This window comes from Rhincodon typus, chromosome 25, assembly GCF_021869965.1.
Source record: "Rhincodon typus isolate 14 chromosome 25, sRhiTyp1.1, whole genome shotgun sequence".
Lineage (NCBI taxonomy): Eukaryota > Metazoa > Chordata > Chondrichthyes > Orectolobiformes > Rhincodontidae > Rhincodon > Rhincodon typus.
The window spans coordinates 39,210,492-39,229,200 of NC_063356.1; the positions used below are offsets into that span (position 1 = coordinate 39,210,492).

An 18,709-nucleotide genomic window follows, 5' to 3' on the forward strand; every position below is an offset into this window, starting at 1 on the left:
GGATAAATAGGATGTTAGTGCAACTGTGCAAAGACACTTAAACATCAGCAACAGGTGGAGCAGTATTTCAGATCTCCAGCATTTGCAGTATTTAGTTGTTTTTATCTTTCTCTGCAAAAGATATTTATCCTTTAGAATTTAGTCGATGGGAACAATGCATAAAAATTGGTCTTTGCAAGCAAATCTAAAATAGTGATTCTGGCTTTCATATGTCAATACTCTATCCCCTAACTTGAAATTTTATGACTTCCTTACAATACACCTGGTAACTGAGTTCATACCTTCAACGGTAGCCCCTTCGTTAGGGGTGGAATACCCCTGCCCTTTCTTCTTAATCCTACGAATGATGCCTCCATCTTCGCATTCCGTTAAATCCTCCCCTTTGAAGTCTATGAGTTCAACCTGAAATAATAAACACCTTTTTTAGGAATGGAACAAAACTGGGTATGGCAATGGGCAGGGGCATCATTATATCACCTCAATATCTGGGCACAAAAACTAAAAAGAACTTCCATTTATATTGCGATCTGAAGAAATAAAATCCAATCAGTCTGACAAATATCAGCAAGGATGCAAACCATTCTGAGACAGCATCTAGCAAGGAGCATGCAACGGTCAGTTCAAGTCTTCCTCTTCCCCATATCACTGCCTCTGTGCTCATGTTTCAAAACACTTCATGGCCAACAAATAAATTTATGAGGGCACAGGTATATAAAAGACAGGGACTGATCAGTTAGCCCATCAGCCATGTCCTCTAGTTTCAGAGTGTAGCCACTCCCCAACATAGGAGGCACACAAACTCCTGGGGAGAGGCCCAAAAGACAGAAGAAGCAAGAGAAGATAATTTAGGAAAGGAATCCTCACTGACTCCTGGAAACGCTCAAGAAAGCTCTAAAAGACCAAAATAATTGATGGAGACAGCTCCAACTCCCAGCCTTTTGTATAAACAGTCAAACTGATGAGCATGCTCCCATTTGAAGATTTTGTTTGCAGCAAGTCTGGTTAGTCAGTCATGTGTTGTAATGGCATTGGACTGGCAACCCAGAGGCCCTGGCTAATGCATAGGCACAAATCCCATCAAAGATTCAATTAACAAAACAGGGAAGTGAAAACTTCAGTATTGCTAAGCATGAAATTATCATCAGTTATTACAAAAGGCCCAGGTGACTCCGCATTGTCCGGTAGGGAGAGAAATCTCTCACCCTTACCTACATCCTTACCATCTGCTTACATGTGATTTCAGATCCACAACAATATAGTTGACTCTTAACTGGCCTAGCAAACTCCGAGCAATGGAGAAAGACTGCAGAAAGCTGCAGAACAGAGGGAATTGGGAGTCTGAGTCCATGAATCACAAAAAACTAGCATCTAAATTCAACGTGCATCAGGGAAGACAAATGGAATATTGGTTTTTATTTCAAAGGGAATGGATTATAAAAGTAGGGAGGTTTTGCTAATGCTATACAAGGCACTAGTCAGACCACAACTGGGATACTGACAGCAGTTTTGGGCCACTTATCTAAAGAAAGATAAACTGGCATTAGAGGCAGGCCAGAGAATGTCTATTAGACTGATATAAGATATGAGGAGAACATGTTGGGCCTGTACTCGTTGGAATGTAGAGTAATGAGAGGCAACTTTATTGAAACATAAGATTCTTAGGGGACCTGACAGGGTAGATATGGAAAGATTGTTTTCCCTTGTGAGAGAGTCTAGGACAAGGGCATAATCTCAGAATAAGGGGTTGTTCATTTAAGACAGAGATGTGGAGGAATTTCTTCTCTCAAAGGGTACTGAATATGTAGGATTCTTAGAAGGGTTTTTGAGGCTGGGGCAATAAGTATTCATGGCTGATATAAGCAGATTTTTAATCCGGAAGGGAATCAAGAGTTATGGGGAGAAAGTCCGGAAAGTGGGGTTGAGGATTATCAGATCAAGCATGATTGCTTTGAATGGTGGAGCAGTCTCATTGGGTTGAATTGCCTACTTCTGCTCCCCTGTTTTATGTTCTTGCACAAAACTAACTGCTTCATTTTTTTGAAAAATTATGTGTGGTACTGAACACTGGGTGATCAACGAACATCCCCACTTCCGACCTTATGATGGGGCGTGGAATGTGACTTAATTTGCCGCTTTGACAGATGGATGCCAGTGTTCTGGCTGTAGTGGAATACCTTGGTTAGGGCCATTAGTCTTTCGCACTGCAGCCAGGGTGTGGTGGGGGTCCAAAGCCTTTGTGTCATCTCCAAACCTGCAAATGGTTCCCATCACAGCTCCATCCAGTTCATTAATAAAGATAATGTCAATGGGAGATACCACTCGTATTTACTGCATTTTTAGATGTTGGCATCACTTGGTTTCTCTCCAACCCTTGAGGACTATCCAACAAGCTTCCAAGCAAATCAATAATGACCTTTCAAAGCTTGGCCCCCAATTCGATGAGCACGTTACATGAGAAACCGTCAGAGCTATCAATCTATGATCTCTTATTCGAACTGCTACAAATTTTAATTCCAAGTGGGTTTTGGTGAAGGAATTGGGAACAGGGCAAGTGTGGAGCCCGCCTGCTGGTCTACATTCTGTGCTGTGTGGTATTTAATCTCCTGGACCTCATTTAAAAGCAGCCAATCCACTCCCATCTGGAAAGTTAGAGTGTCAGTTAGTCATCACTTTCACAGGAGGGAGGTGATTCTATATTGCAGGTTGAGTTGTGAAATGTAGGACGAACTAAACCTCCAAAGGAGTGACATGACGGTTCATCTAAGGGGGTGAGAGAGAATTGAATACAAAGAAGGGAGTTCTTGCTTCAGGTACATAGGGCATAAGTGAGACTGCATCTGGAGTACGATGCAGGATTGGTCAGTTTACTTATGGTTTCCAACAAATGTGTTGGAAATAATTCCGAAAAGTTTCCCCAGACTATTGGGAATGGGATAGCTCTCCATGCGGAGAGGTTGAATAGGTTAGGTCTGTAACTGCTGGAGTTTCAAAAGGTCAGAGATGGTTTGTTTAAAATATATAGGGCTGAATCTTACTTTTTTGGCTAAGTCTGTGTTGTTAGAGGGATTTCTGCCATGAGGCTGGGGAGTTTTCATGTTAGATCTAACCAAACCTACCTTGGTATCCACTTGCTCTGACCCATGGTATCCTCATGTCCAATTCCAGCCCCACTTTACCACGCACCATTCCTAGAACAACTCACCACTCTGCAGATATATGCTAAATGACCAGCATCTTTTGTGCCCGTGCCTATTTTAAAAGGTGACAGTATGCCTGGATGAACACTGGTATTCTGAAGCTGCCCTGCTTAGACACAGAGAGAACATGAAAATGTCAGAGAAGGGAAGATGGCACCATGATTCTCTGATAGGGACCTGGGGATGCTGATGGATGGGGTGGTGCAGAGGAGAGCTTTCCTCTGCCCTGAGCACTGGCAGCGGAGGTCATGATCCCAGACCCTTGTAACCTCGTCCAAGGTAACTACTCAGGCTACTGTCATCTCAATGACCTGGAGGAGGAGCCACTAGTGCTGCAAGAAAGTCATTTACTTTCTACACTGTGCCAGGCCAAGTGTCGCCATCTTCTCTCTGTTAACTCACACTCACTCTATTTCTGTCCTTGCTCCCACCTCCCACCAAGGCTCATAGTGTGCCAATCTCGCTGTTGCCTGAAACATCTTCCATCACTTCTTCCTGCCATGCTACATTAGTTCGCCTCACCACCTTTCACCCATCTGGACCAGCAGTAACAGCCATGTGACTCACTTTCACCTCACTCAATTCCTCCCTTTCTCTCAGTGCAGGAGAATTTAATCTAAAACAAAACTGAGCAAGCCAGTGGAAGGCTGCCTGACAGTAGGCTCCTCACATACAATGAGCTTTTTCCCCTGCAGGAGAAGACTATGATCACTCTTGTGGGGATGACAAGGGATTTCCCCATGTCGCACCAACAGAGGAAGCCCCATTCTTCATTCCACTACAGCTCTTATAATAACCCCACTGTCAGTCTCATCCATTGTACACCACTTCTAACCACTGGCTCAGATGCCTCTCTCTCTTGTCTGTAGCAGGTACTGTCAACGTCGCCATGATCTCTAAACTGAAACACCCAGAAGCTACCTCCTTGACCTCTGAGGATGAGAATACTGAGGCCTTAGAGGAAGCTCTGGCAAGGTTGTTTCCTGCTGCTCTACACCAGCCCAAATACTGACACCTTGTAGTGATTGGAACAAGGTCCGTCAGGTGGAGTTCACAGAATATGAGTTCCCTGACTGGGGCTGTTAATCTGGTCCAATCAGGGAGTTTCAGGGGTTCTGCTCACTCGAGGAGCTGGCTCTGTGCGAGCTGGACCAGTGTCAAGTGCTAAGCACGGGTAAGTAAAGGGGATACTGGTCCTTATGGAGTTATTTCAGACCTCAATGGGAACAGTATGTGGTGAGAATGTAGGACCACAATCCAGTGATTACCTCAATGTGACAACTACTGGTCAAATAACTGGTCAAATAAGGAACAGCCCAGTTAGCATAGTCATCCAGTGGGCCAGGCTATTGCATCAGGTTCCAGTCCCACTATGGCAAGTGGCAGGATTTGACTTCATTTAATAACTCTTGATGGTGAAACTATCATTGTTGCAAAAGCCTATCTGGTTCACTAATGTCCCTTAAGAAAACAACTCTGCTGTTCTTATCTATTCTGGCCTAAATATGAGCGCAGATCTGCAGAAATGTGGTTCACTCTTAACTAGCCCAACTACTTAAGTAGCCCAGCAAGCCATTCAGTTCAGGGAGAACTAGAAGTTAGCACCCAAATCCCAACTAAAAATAAATAAAAAAGAAAAAAATAGACAATCTGCAGAAGTGCAGCCTAAAGCATGAGTGATTGTATTGATTTTGTTCACTGTCACAGGGATGGATTACAGTTCCCGAGAACAGAATGTTTACTGACTCTGGTGTCAAGCACTGGATCAGATGTGAGCCATCAAGACAAGTTTCTCTCTGACCTCCAGACTGTACTCTCTGATCAGTATCCATGCCAAACTCAAAAACTCCTAAAAGCTGATGGGACAGTCCGCTCTTAAATAAAAACTGACCAGACTAAATATTCTTAAGTATTGGTGGAAAACATGGAAAAATCAAACCTCTAAAGTGACACTTGATTTTGATCTGAGGTGTTAAATAGCAAGAACCAGATAGTTGGTGTAACACTGTTCATCAGTGGATTACTGACCTGCTTCTTTCAGAAGGTACTGAAAGTACAAAGAGAACAAGATGAACCTGTCATGGAAAGGACTGAATTATTCAATAAATTACCACCAAAGAACTTGCAATTATACTATCATTTTGTTCCACAATAAATATGAGAAAAGAGATAAGCTGTAAAGTACTTAAGAATATAAGATAGAGGAGCAGGAATAGATTGTACAATGTTATCTCAACTCCACTTTCCCGCTCATCTTTGTATCCTTTGATTTCCTTAGAGTACAAAAGTGTATTAATCTCATCCATGAAAGCGCTCAATGACTACATCCACAGTTCTCTAAGATAGAGAATTCTAAAACTTCCCAACCCCTCTCCCCACACCCCGAATAAATATATTTCTGTTTATCTCAGTCCTAAATGGGTGATTGCTTATCTTGAGATCATAGCTCTGTGTTCTAGGCTCTCCAACGGGAGAGACAACCTCTCTGTATCTGAGATAACAAGGTATAGAGCTGGATAAACACAGCAGGCCAAGCAGCATCAGAGGAGCAGGAAAGCTGACGTTTCGGGCCTAGACCCTTCCTCCTACCTACTCTCTCTGTATCTCTCTGCTCAAACCCCACTCAGCATCTATTGTGTTTCTTTTACATCACTTCTTATTCTTCCAAGCCCTGAAAAGTAAGCTTGCATTCAACTAAGCTTTCATGATAAGACAACTCTAATCCCAACAATCAATCTAGTGAAGCCTTCCGGCATTGTCTCACATTTATCCTTCTTTAGATATAGAGGCTTTAACTGTACACATACTCCAGGTGTAATCACATAAAACCTCCACTGTAGTGAATTTCAGCAAAGAGTTGTTAAACTTGTGTCCCAACTCCCTTGCTTCATGGACTTGCATTCCCTCAGACTAGATGTTAACTCCACATTCTCTATGTATTTGGGCCACCTCACACACCTGGTAGACAATATCTAATTTATATCCAATCTTTCCAGTAGATCAGATTTTTGCATTTTTATCATTATTTTAAAAGATTGCCCAGTTGTCTCTCCCAGAAACAAACTAATATTTCAGTCTCAATTGCCCCTCTCAACCATGTTATTTTCTCTCTAAATCCCAAGTGGCTCAGCGAATGAATTGATTTTCCTATCCTATACTGTATCCTTAAATTTCTCTCCCTCCCTCTTCTCTAGCCGATTGCCTGGCCACATCTTATGCTCTGTTGCCCAACATTTTCACTCGGTGGACTCACAACATCTTTGCAAGTTCCATCTTTTGATGTGTAATTTACTGTTCTGCTCTGTTATCCCCTAACTTTCAGTTAGTCTCAGTTACTATCTCCTCCCTTTGTTGTTCTGTCCCATACTCTGATTTCTGGCATTATTCCCTCATCACTGCTACTCTCCTCTTTTTCTGATTTTTCTCCATTACTCTTCCATTTTTGATTTAGGACCATAGCAGCAGGATTAGGCTATTCAGCCCATCCAGCCTTCCCCACAGTTCTTCAAGTCATGGCTAATCTTCTACTTCAACACCATTTCCTGCATTAGGCCCAACTCCCTTGATATCTTTAACATCTGTCAGCCTCTGTCTTGAACATACTCACTGACTGACATCCTTCTGAAATACAGAATTCCAGAGATTCACCATTCTCTGAGTGAAGAAATTCCTCCTCATCTCAGTCTTAAATAACTTCACCCTCTGTACAGACAGTATACCGTATAGGACTTTGGTTTGACCACATTTGGAATACTGCGTACAGTTCTGGTCGCCACATTACCAAAAGGATGTGGATGCTTTGGAGAGGGTGCAGAGGAGGTTCACCAGGATGTTGCCTGGCATGGAGGGTGCTAGCTATGAAGAGAGGTTGAGTAGATTAGGATTATTTACATTAGAAAGACGGAGGTTGAGGGGGGACCTGATTGAGGTCTACAAAATCATGAGAGGTATGGACAGGGTGGATAGCAAGAAGCTTTTTCCCAGAGTGGGGGACTCGATTACTAGGGATCACGATTTCAAGGTGAGAGGGGAAAAGTTTAAGGGAGATATGCATGGAAAGTTCTTTACGCAGAGGGTGGTGGGTGCCTGGAACACGTTGCCAGCAGAGGTGGTAGAGGCGGGCACGATAGCATCATTTAAGATGTATCTAGACAGATACATGAATGGGTAGGAAGCAGAGGGATAAAGATCCTTGGAAAATAGGCAACAAGTTTAGATAGAGGATCTGGATCAATGCAGGCTTGGAGGGCCGAAGGGCCTGTTCCTGTGCTGTAATTTTCTTTGTTATTTGTTTGTTCTTGTTTTGTGACACTGCCCCTTGGTTCTACATCCCTGCAGTTGGGAAAACATCCTTCCTGCATCTACTTTCTTGAGCCTATAAAAATTTTGTTTGCTTCAACGAAATGGTGTCCCATTTTTCTAGAGACTACAGGCCCACTCTCCTCAATTTCTCTTCATATCACAACTCTGCCTGCTAACTCTCTCTTGTCTTCTTTCAGTAACTACCTCCTTTTCCTTGATTTCCCTCCATAATTCTTCCCTTTCTCAGCGACTCCTCTCCATCATTTCCCCCCTTCCTCTTTGTTGTGCTTGTTTTCCTTCCCATCTGCTAGTTTAGTAGGTTGTGAGAGAAATGATACTGTATAGGATGGGCTGAAGGACCAAAAGGTAATGATGATATTCAGGAGCTGCATGAAAATAGATTGTACAGGATGGGAAAATGGGCTGGGAAAGCTTAGCATGATACTTGACAAGCAGCATGACCTTGAATGAGTCCTGTGAACATTCCTTTATGGGCTGAAGACGGCACATGCAGCTTGTTTTCTCTGCGGCTGTGTTTTCTGTACTGGCCAGCAGTTTTGTCTATTGTATCTGCGGTTTTCTGTGCCTTGCTGTTGGTTACACTGTATGAGTTTTGTTCCAAGTTGCTGGACTTCACCTTGGCTAGGAATCGTGAATAGTGCAGGAATGAACTAAAGCCTCCAAACCATCCATCGATCGAGGGGTCCCCGAAGGGCAGAAGGGCGTGAGACTTGTTGCTTTTTCTTTTTTTATTTTGCCATTTATTATTACTACTATCATCATTATTATGACTTAATAAACATTCATACTTAAGCAAGTTGCTATTCTCTGGATTATATTTAGCTAAATCTGAAAAGAACCATTTGGATACACTGTGATCGAAGACAGATGCCCGACAATAAATTTCTTAACAAATGGAACCAATCCAGGCATTCCTCATCACTCCCAGTTGTCACGTTCTGAAAATTGTTGGTTTTCAGTGCCAGAGCTCCACCTGAGTATTAGCTTGAACTTAACACAATCTGGAGCTTGTAGAGTTACATGTTCATCGATAAAACATCTCTATTACAAAATATCTCCTTACAATAGTAACTGCAACTGTGCTAGGCAGTGAGACTGACAACATTTAATCAATACTGCATCATTTCAGATAAAAAGTCCAGCTGTCTCTATCATAGAATTTACAAACTAAACCTGAAGGAGATCAGAGGAACTGGAAAAGGAATTTGGAGAAATGAATTTATTTAGTTTGAAAAGTTGGCAGCTGTGACCAAGCATTCCAACCTAACTGAAATGCCAAATGATTAATAACAACAAAAAAAGTTGTTTTCTCCATGATGTCACAATATTGACTATTGTGATTTTAAAAGCACAGTAAAAGCTTTGAGTACACCAGTACACGGTTACATCTTTGCTATAACTTCAGATTTTTTTAAAAGATAAACAAATAATTAATCACATTAGTAAAACATAGCAACAGAAATAATATTGCCATGAATATTTAATTTAAGGGACTAGACAAATAACAAATTATAGGATTGGAGAGCTTGGAGAAAATAATTCTTTAGATACAGAATTGTTTCCAAACTATAGATTAAATCAGAAGCTGAACAAGTTGACAAGCATTGGGAAGTCAGGAGATGAGTTACTGTCTGCTAGGATTCCTAGCCTCCAACTTTGTAGCCATTGTGTTTATATGGTGAGTCCAGATGTATTTCTGGTCAATGATAACCCCCAGGATTGAATGTCAAGATAGTTAGATTGTCTTTTATCAGAGATGGTCATTGCCTGGCATTTGTGTGGTACGAATGTTACTTGCCACTTGTCAGCCCAAGTCTGAACCAGAGCTGTAATGAAGTCAAGACTTATTTAGCTATGATAAGATTTATTCAGGTGGTGAGTGATCAGAAGGTGAGAGACAGATCAATCCTAAGAGGAGAGAATCAACCTTATTAGAGGAGTTCAACAGAATCCGTTTGATTCTTAAGGTACAAAACCCCTACCGACACACATGAGAAACCAGTACTGAGATAGGGCAGACCCCAGATGGTGGAATTTGAATTCAGTAAAAATTGGGAATTAAGAGTCTAATGATTACCATTGTCGATTGTTGGTAAAACCCATTTGATTCACTAATGTCCTTTAGGAAAGGAAACTGCCTTCCTTACCTGGTCTGGCCTACATGTGACTCCAGACCCACAGCAATGTTGTTGACTCTTAAGTGCCCTCTGGGCAATTAAGCTACCCTAGCCAGCAACACCCTCATCTCATAAATGACTAATGAAAAAAGATCAGTTAGTGGTGGCCAGGAACGAGATGGTAAGGTCAGTCGCTTTATATTATGCATTTGTCAGATCTATCTCCTAGTGGGCTATTTGTTGTCCTTTACCTAGATCTTCTGCTGCCATAGGATTCACTTCTAAAAGTCAGGAAGATCTCAGCAGAGCGAGAAGCTACCCAGACCTAATGCCTGAAAGGGATTATACTGTGTGCTCCACAAGTATGACAGATTGCCTTGGCCTATGATTTTCTGAAGTTGGGCGTCAGTCCACTTCTACCCCATCTGTAGTCTTAACTCAATGACTGTGTGTGAAGCCACAGTATGTGAATAAACAGCCAGAGAAAAGTACAATTTGAGACTGGCACAACACTACACTGATTTTTCAAACATGGATGATGAATTTGAATACTGTTGGGAGGGCTGCATAAGAGCACCAATGATATGGTGCAGCTAGGGCAATGTGCATCTTGTATCAAAGGTACCGTATGGTATACAGCAGACTTGGAATGCTCTGGAGTAACGCTTAGCTTCAAAAAATTTTTGAGGGGAATTTCTCAGGTTTTATTCCCCCAAATTAGCCTGAGTTTTTAGGTCATCTTTATGCCTTTCCTGGGAAATGATGCCATGCAGAACATACAGTGCATGGCAAATGGAAAAAGCAAAATAGATTTTCCAGTCTCTTGTTGTCCCTATATTTGCAACTGTGAACTGTTGGTGCATGTGGAATTGTGCCCCAGTGACAGGTTGTGTTATAAACAGGGCACATAAGGAAAACAAACAACAGCTGTCCCAAATATAAACCATCATGGAGGATGAATCACTGTCCTCTTTGTTGAATATCCCTCATCCTATGTCTTCTCGATGACTCAGAGCTTTGCTCTTTGGTGTCCATCAGACTGTATCCAGAGGGTGTGATGTCTTGTCCAACTACATTGACAAGAGAGCAGTTAGCATTGAATGGTCTCAATGTGGGCTTGGGCTCTTGATTAGTGCTGATGAACTGTGATTGAATTGAGTTGGGCCAGAATTACGGACCTGCTCTGCTTGACAATGTTTAGTCCAGTTGTGAAAGATTTTAATTTCTGCTCTGACAGGATGTCAAGTGACCCCTCCCCTGTGGAATGTCCTCATAGGATGTGGACTCATGACAGGATTAAAGACCATGAGTAGAGTTAGCACCAACAACAAAACAGAACTTGCTGGAAAATCTCAGCAGGTCTGGCAGCATCTGTGAAGAGAAATCAGAGTTAACATTTCGGCTCCAGGGACTCTTCCTCAGAACTCACAGTGAGCACCAACCTGCCTTGGTGCAGCTTTGAACACTGGAGTTAAGAGTTGGCATCAGCTTAGTTCTCAGACTTGGCATTTGGCTGTGTGATTCTGCAGTCATAATGCCAGGAAGAAGTTCTGGAAGGAAAGAATGGGACAAGTACTAGGGAGCCTATATCTAGTAAAGTTAAGTTGCAATAGTGTTTCGGCTACCTCCTGCTGCCAGAGGCCTTGATCACAAGCCAATATAGAGCCATATAGATGTGCCCATAGCAAAGGAATCTCTACAAGTGATTGGGACAATCTCAAGCATTGGTGAGATGGAGCATGATAATTCAGTGTCCACTGAGATTTCCCATTAAATGTTTAGAAGTGAATACAATGCAGAAAACATTGAATCTTAGTGTGAAACATTGGTCAGACTGGCTGGGAAGAGGGGATTGCAATAAAATCATGGAGAGCTCAGTGGGATCAGTTTTTCTGATGGTGGGATAGTCCCCTGCTATGTTAGGATGCCATCAGTGTAAGCAAGGACAACGTCTGTCAAGCTAACGATAGGGCCACAGACAGAGAAAGCAGCACCCACAACACAAAAGACCACCAGAGACAGCTTGGGCCCAAGATACTTGGCAAATTGACTTTTAATTCAGTGTTTACCTGAGGTGTCCTGCAGTCCTCAGTAATGAGTGGTTCAGCTGGTGGCACTACTGAGGCCTCAGATGCCTGCACTATAGCTGGTGTAGGATGACTGTGCAATCACCTCCTGACTCCCCAAAGCCTGTCCACCATCTACAAGGCACAATTCAGGAGTGTAATGGAATACTCCCCACTTGCCTGGATGAGTTCAGCTCCAACAATGTTCAAGAAGCTTGACACCATCCAGGACAAAGCAGCTCGCTTGATTGGCACTACATCCACAAGCATCCACTCCCTCCACCACTGATGCTCAGTAGCAGCAGTTTGTTCAATTTACAAGTTGTACTGTAGAAATTCAGCATAGATCCATAGACAGCATCTTTCAAACCCATGACCATCTCCATCTTGAACGACAAGGGCAACAGATACATGGGAACACCACCAACCTGCAAATTCCCTTCAAGCCACTCACCACCCTGACTTGGAAATATATCACCGTTTCTTCACTGTCACTGGCTCAAAGTCCTGGATTTCCCTCTCTCATGGCATTGTGGGTCAACCCACAGCACATGGACTGCAGTGGTTCAAGAAGGCAGCTCACCACCACCTTCTCAAGGGCAATATGGACAGGCAATAAATGCTGGCCAGGCAGTGATGCTCACATCCCATGAGTAAATATTAAAAAAAAAGTTGTCCACCCTGTGCCCCTTTCAATAAGTGCAGCCTTGTGATCCATTCTTTTACCTGGACACCAAGGTGCCAGATGTTCCTCGTAACATGCTGCACATTAAGTTATTGTGTCTGAGTCATAGATGAAGCATTTTACAGTCGTCGGTCATTACATTGTGCATTGGGTATTGTTAACTCCATGCATCTGAATGAATAGGGATGAACCAGTGCAGGAGCAGAGCTAGTTCAGTGGTCTGCATTCTGCCAGCATTGGCATTATTGTGTGGGGAAGTTTCAACCAGATATGCTGCCATTTAGGAACCATTTGGATATAATAAGCAGAGCAGCATGACACATTGATACACTCTCTGTTTAATAATTTATTGTGCCACAAGCTTCCTGTTGACTGAACCTTTCTGTTGTTCTTTGATATTATTTCTAGCCATCTGATCGATAACTCTGAAAGTGCATATTAAATGGAATCTTGTGTACTCCGACTTATTCTGAACTTGCAGGAATGACACGGGGTACAAATGATTGTGGGCAAACAGGAAACACCGCCATCTAAACCACACAGTAATGTGGATCACAGGCACCTCCAATAAAAAAAAACAACTGATGTAGGGTTTGCACTTACATGAAGCTTCAGTTGTTTCAGAGAGCTGAAACACCCAGACTCCCAATCCTAGCTGAGACTCCCATGATTTCTTAGTTGGTCCCTCATCTGAATGTAATATAGAAAGCTCCAGTTCCAGCTCCAACTCCAACACACCCAATGATGAGTAAACCTCTATGCTACCATGTGTGGTGTACCTTGGGTGCTCTACAATACATTCAAAGGAAGGACAAACTGGGGTGAAACCTGGGACTCTCCATGTCTTAGGGTTTGATCTCCATGCAGAATGATGCCAGCTTGGGTTAGCCATCTGCATCTCTGAATCATAAGATTGTGGGTTCAAGTCCTACACTTGAGCAAAAGTCCCTGCTGGCATTCTCAGGGTAGTATAGAGTGGGTGCTTCTCTGATGGAGGTATTGTCTTTGGGTGAGACTCAAACCAAAAACCCAACAACACTCTTGGGTGGATGCTAAAGATCTCATTATACTCTTCAAATTAGTGCAAACTTCTCCACATGGTCAAGACTAATTTATCCCTTAACCAGCATCTAAAACAAGTAATCATTATTACATTGCTGTTTGTAACCATATGCTATTCACATTTGCTGCAGCATTTCCTACATTACAACAGTGAAAACTCTTCAAAAGGTACTTCATTGGCTTTAAAGTTCTTTGGCCATTTTTGGGTTGTGATGGGTGCTCTATTAATGGAGCATTTTCTTTTGCACTCTATTTTTCTGCTATTTTCACTGGGCATTGAATGGGTTTGAACAATGGACCACAATCAATGCCAGTGGATCCAATTTGCAATAACATCTTCAGGAAATCTGGAGGAGGAGGGAATAAATAAAGACAGATCTACATTTTAAGGAATGAATGATAGTTTAAAAGCTTGCACTCACTCAAAACTAGCAAGAACTTTCAAAGTTTTACCTCTGTTCTGGAACACTTTGCCTTAAAGTAGACCCTGGATTTCCTCAATAACATGATTGCCAAATCTTCCTGTGAGCACTAAGTATATTGAATGGCTCACTCATGACTTTGAGTGCTATAAGACCATAAAGATCATTAAGATATTGGAGCAGAATTAGACCATTCAGCCCATTGAGTATATTCCTCCATTCACTGAGACCATGGCCGATCTTGTAATGCTCAACTTCACTCTTCTGCTTTATCCCAAGAACCCTTGATTCTCTTACTGATTAAAAATATGTCTATCTCAGCCTTGAATATCAACAGTGCTTTATGATAACAAATTCCATCTGAGAGAAGAAATTCCTCCTCATCTCTGTCTAAACTGGGCAACCCCTAATTCGGAGATGATTGCCTTTGGCCCCAGACTCTCCCACAAGGGAAGAATGATCTCTCCACATCTACTCTGTCAAATCCCCTAAGAATATTATTTATTTTCCTAACATTTCCTCTTATTCTTAAACTCCAATGAATACAAGCATAACCTACACAATTTTCATAAGAAAATCTCATCATACCCTCTGGACTGCCTCCAATGCCAATATATCTTTCCTTGGATAAGGTAACAAAAAGTGTTTGTAGAATTTCAGTGTCTCATGCCTCGGATAGTTTTAGGAAGACGTCCAATTTTTATACTCCATTCCTTATGAAATAAAGGCCAACATTCTATTTACTTTGCCCATTATTTGCTGAATTGGATGCGAGTTTATTGTGATTCATGCGTGAAAACCCCCAAATCCTTCGTTGCTGCAACTCTCTGCAGTCTGTCTCCATTTAAATAATATTCATCTCCTCTATTCTTCCAGTTAAAGTGCACAACCTCACATTTTCCAACATTATATGCCACCTGCTAAGTCTTTGCCGACTCACTTAACCTGTCTGTATCCTTCTTGGTATCATCCTTACCCCTTGCCTTCCCATTTGTTTTTGTGTCATCTGCAAACTTGGTGGCAGTACATTCCCTTCTGCCATCCAAGTCATAGTCTAATCTATTAAGAGTCATGGGGGTAGGGTTAATATCAGGGGAAGGTGAACCTTGCCTGGAGACTTTTTTTTGTTTTAATTAGTAAATACTTCAGGAAAGGGGAAATGAGAAAGTAGCTCAGAGAATTCTTCCAAGGTTTAAAGCTTAGTTGATGTGATTAAAATTTGAAAATCCTTAGTACAGAATGCAGAAAAAATGTTTCCCCTAGCTGAAGACTTTAGAAGCATGGGACACAGACTCAGAATAAGGGGCAAAACTTTTAGGACTAAGATGAGAAGATATTTCTTTACTCAGAGGGTGGTGAGTTGTTGGAATTCTCCACCTCAGGTGGATATGAAAGCTCTGCCATTGGTCATATTCAAGACAAATGTCATAGATTTATAGATACTAATGACATCAAGGGAAATAGGAATAATGTGGGAAAGTAACACTGATATAGATGATCAGCCACAATTGGGAATGGTGGAGCAGGGTTGATGGTCTGAATGGCTGACTCTTGCTCCTATGTTCCTGCATTCCTGTAGGTGACTCTGGAAAGGCTGTGTTTATTATCCAACTTTAGTAACCTTGAGAAGACAGCGTTAGGTTTTCTAACTCTACAGTAGTGTCATGGTGCAATATCAAGGCAGAAATGGAATCAGCAACAAAAACAAAGGCACACCCACCTCAAACAGTAATGTGGCATTTGCAGGGACTTTAGGGGGACTGCCAGCAGCCCCATAGGCATAGTTTGGTTTACAGATTAACTGACAGATCTCCCCCTTCTTCATCGAAGCCACTCCGATATCCCACGCTTTCAACACTTGACCTATTGAAGGAAAAACATGCTTCTGAAAAATGTACAGTATGCAATGTATAAGCATAATGTCCCTTTTTCCTTGGAAAGGTTAGGTCAGGGAGTAAGCTGATAACGATCTTTAAAATCATGAAGACATTCTATAAGTAAGTAGAGAGATTGTCCCATTATACGTGAGTTCAGAATTAGGGTTCATATACACAAGGTAGTTATTAATAAATACAATAAGGAATTTAGGAGATATTTCATTACCCAGGGAGTAGTTACAATGTGAATGTGAAACTCAAAGCAGATGAGACAAAAAGAAGAGATGTTGTTAAGGGAAAGGACAAATGTACATCACTAAAATGGAATGGATATTTATAGAATCAGAAGTATACAGCACAGAAACAGCCCTTTTGGTCCAACTCACCCACGCCAACTAGGTTTCCTAAATAGAACCAGTCCCATTTGCCTGAGGAAAGTTCTGAGGAAGGGTCACTAGACCTGAAATGTTTCTTTCCACAGATACTGCCAGGCCTGCTGAGCTTTTCAAGCAATTTCAGTTTTCTTTCCCATTTGCCTGTGTTTAGCCCATATCCCCCTCAACTCTTCCTATCAATGTACTTGTCAAAATGTATTTTAAATGTTGCAACTGTACCCATCTCTACTCCTTCGTCTGGCAGATCAACCCTAACATGCATCATCCTCTGTCTTGCCCCTCAGGTCTCTTTTATATCTTTCTCCTCTCACCCTAAACCTATGCCCTCTAGTTTTGGACTCACCAAGGCCTTGGTCTTATCTATGCCCCTCATGATTTTATAAACCCATCTAAGGTCACTCCCTCAGTCTCGTATGCTTCAAAGCAAAAATTCCAGCCTATCCACCCTCTCCTTTATAACTCAAACCTTACGGTCTTGGTAACATCCTTGTAAATTGTTTTAGCACCTTTTCCACTTTATTAACATCCTTCCTATAGCAAGGAGGCTAACATTGTATGCAGTACTCCAAATGTGGCCTTACCAATGTCCTGTACAACTATAACATGGTATTTCAACTCTTATACTCAGTGTTCTGAGTGATGAAGGCAAGTGTGCCAAATGCATTCTTCACCACCCTGTCTACCTGTAATGCCACTTTCAAGGAACTATGCACCCAGACTCCTAGGACTCTCAGTGAAACCTTAGTTGCGGGTCAGGAAACCATTTGATTCAAGGGCAGATTTTTATTGCACTTCTCAGCTCAGTCATTAGCATTGCTGCTTAGGCTGCTGACATTTTAACAGAGGATGGTTGGGATGATGCACTGAATTTGATAAAAGAAATGATTTCTCATAAAGCACAGGCTTTCATTGCAGGTCGTTGCTAACATTTGCAACATCTTGACTTCATTTGATGCTGGCAGAGTTGACTGTGACTAAAATAATAGCACAATCAGAGGAATGGGTTGGAGATCCGGAAAGGTGCTCAATCTCCAGCTCTAGGATGCAAGGTATTGAATGAGGTCTTAGCTTTCATGGATGAGAGGAAAACAAGATATGGATGGAATAGTTTGAGGAAATGAGCACCAGGATTGTGGTCATTCAGACCTGGAAATAGGATATCATGAAGTTCAAGGTTCTCATGATGCAGGCAGTCTGATTGAAACAGATAATTCAGGTGCAAATCTTCACAGGCTAACTTTCCCACATTCTGTGTGTGACATTCCTAAACCCAATACACCTTGCACCTCCATATATCACTCAGTGAACTCTCAATCAAATCTGGTTCTTTACCTCTGCCCACCTTTTAGGTCTCAACCTCTGAACCTTCTGGCATTTGGAAGTTTAAATACTGTCCACTATGTCATCTCCAAAGAGGGGTACAGGGCTGTGACTCAACCTCTTTGTGGATAGGCATTGTGCTAATACTGTGTCTCCCAGGACAAAGTGACAAGTCCTGTATCACTTCTGAAATTTAATCATGTCCTGGTGTCCAGGTGTCCAGGTACCAACTGATTTAAAAGTGAGTTCCTGCTGTTTTGGGAGAGATGCTACAGAGTCACACATAGGACAAACTTTGAACCCTGCGGCACGACCCATGTTGGTTCCATAGCGCTAGGGTAAGAGTTCTGTTTATAAAAAAGTGAGAAAAGCAGCTGCCATCATAAAAGTGGAATTCAGCTGCAATTCCCTAATCTTGAAAGCAGGGTCACGTCCTCCGTTGATGTCATGTCCCCAAAATGGATTGTTGCTAAATGGGAGCTAAATACTTTGTGGCTGAGTTGGTGTCACCTGCATCCCTAGAGCAGCAGTGGATGCCTCTGGGAATGGACTCACCAGCAGTTGCTGGTGGTCATTGAGGATATTTGTTCTAGCTCTGGTATGTATGGCCAGAACGTCAGAACCAGCTACTGCCAGAAGATGTGTCCCTCCCTATTACCAAGATGAGTGTCCAGTTAACATTTATCAGCAATGTTTGTATATCTGGAACATTACACTGAATAACAGGAAGCAGTGTCAAATTGAATGTGGATTTGGGAGCAGAGTTGGCTATTGATGCTGATGAAGGGATATGTGTACATCCATTGAGTAATGAATGCAGGTATTTTACAACTGACAAAGAAATATAGACATCAGCATAAAACCTGGCAATGGTGGTAATAACGCACACTTTGTGACACCCTTAAAAGATGCAAAAGACATTGCCTCAACTATTCCCTGAAACAAAGTATTAGAAATATGTTTGGGGTGGATAATTGTTGGGCGTCCATTTAAAATATAAATTTAAACGATGTGGAGTGGCACATGGGATACCAAAGGATGACATATGATCAGTTACCTTCCTACTTCTCTTGCACTATCGTTACTGGGACAAGTTACTTTTTTGCTCAGACTTGCTCACCGTTGTATTACATCCATTTGTCTTTGTTGCTTTGTTTTTCTTGGCATAAGGCTGTGGGTACTTTGATAGAAATTCCAATTCTCATTCATCCTGACAATTGCTCATGTTCCTTTTCTCATTCATCC

General features: G+C 42.0%; 1 protein-coding gene across 1 annotated transcript in view; it reads right to left on the minus strand.

Moving 5' to 3' along the window:
* The window catches only part of LOC109916670 (peptidyl-prolyl cis-trans isomerase FKBP5-like), a 74,834-nt gene that overhangs the window by 49,760 nt on the left and 6,365 nt on the right, over positions 1–18,709 (minus strand). Inside the window, exons 2-3 of the mRNA XM_020516405.2 lie at positions 15,593–15,735; positions 282–402 (exon numbers count right to left, since the gene is read on the minus strand). Coding sequence (XP_020371994.2) covers positions 282–402; positions 15,593–15,735 — 264 coding nt within the window. The remainder of the gene's footprint in view (positions 1–281; positions 403–15,592; positions 15,736–18,709) is intronic.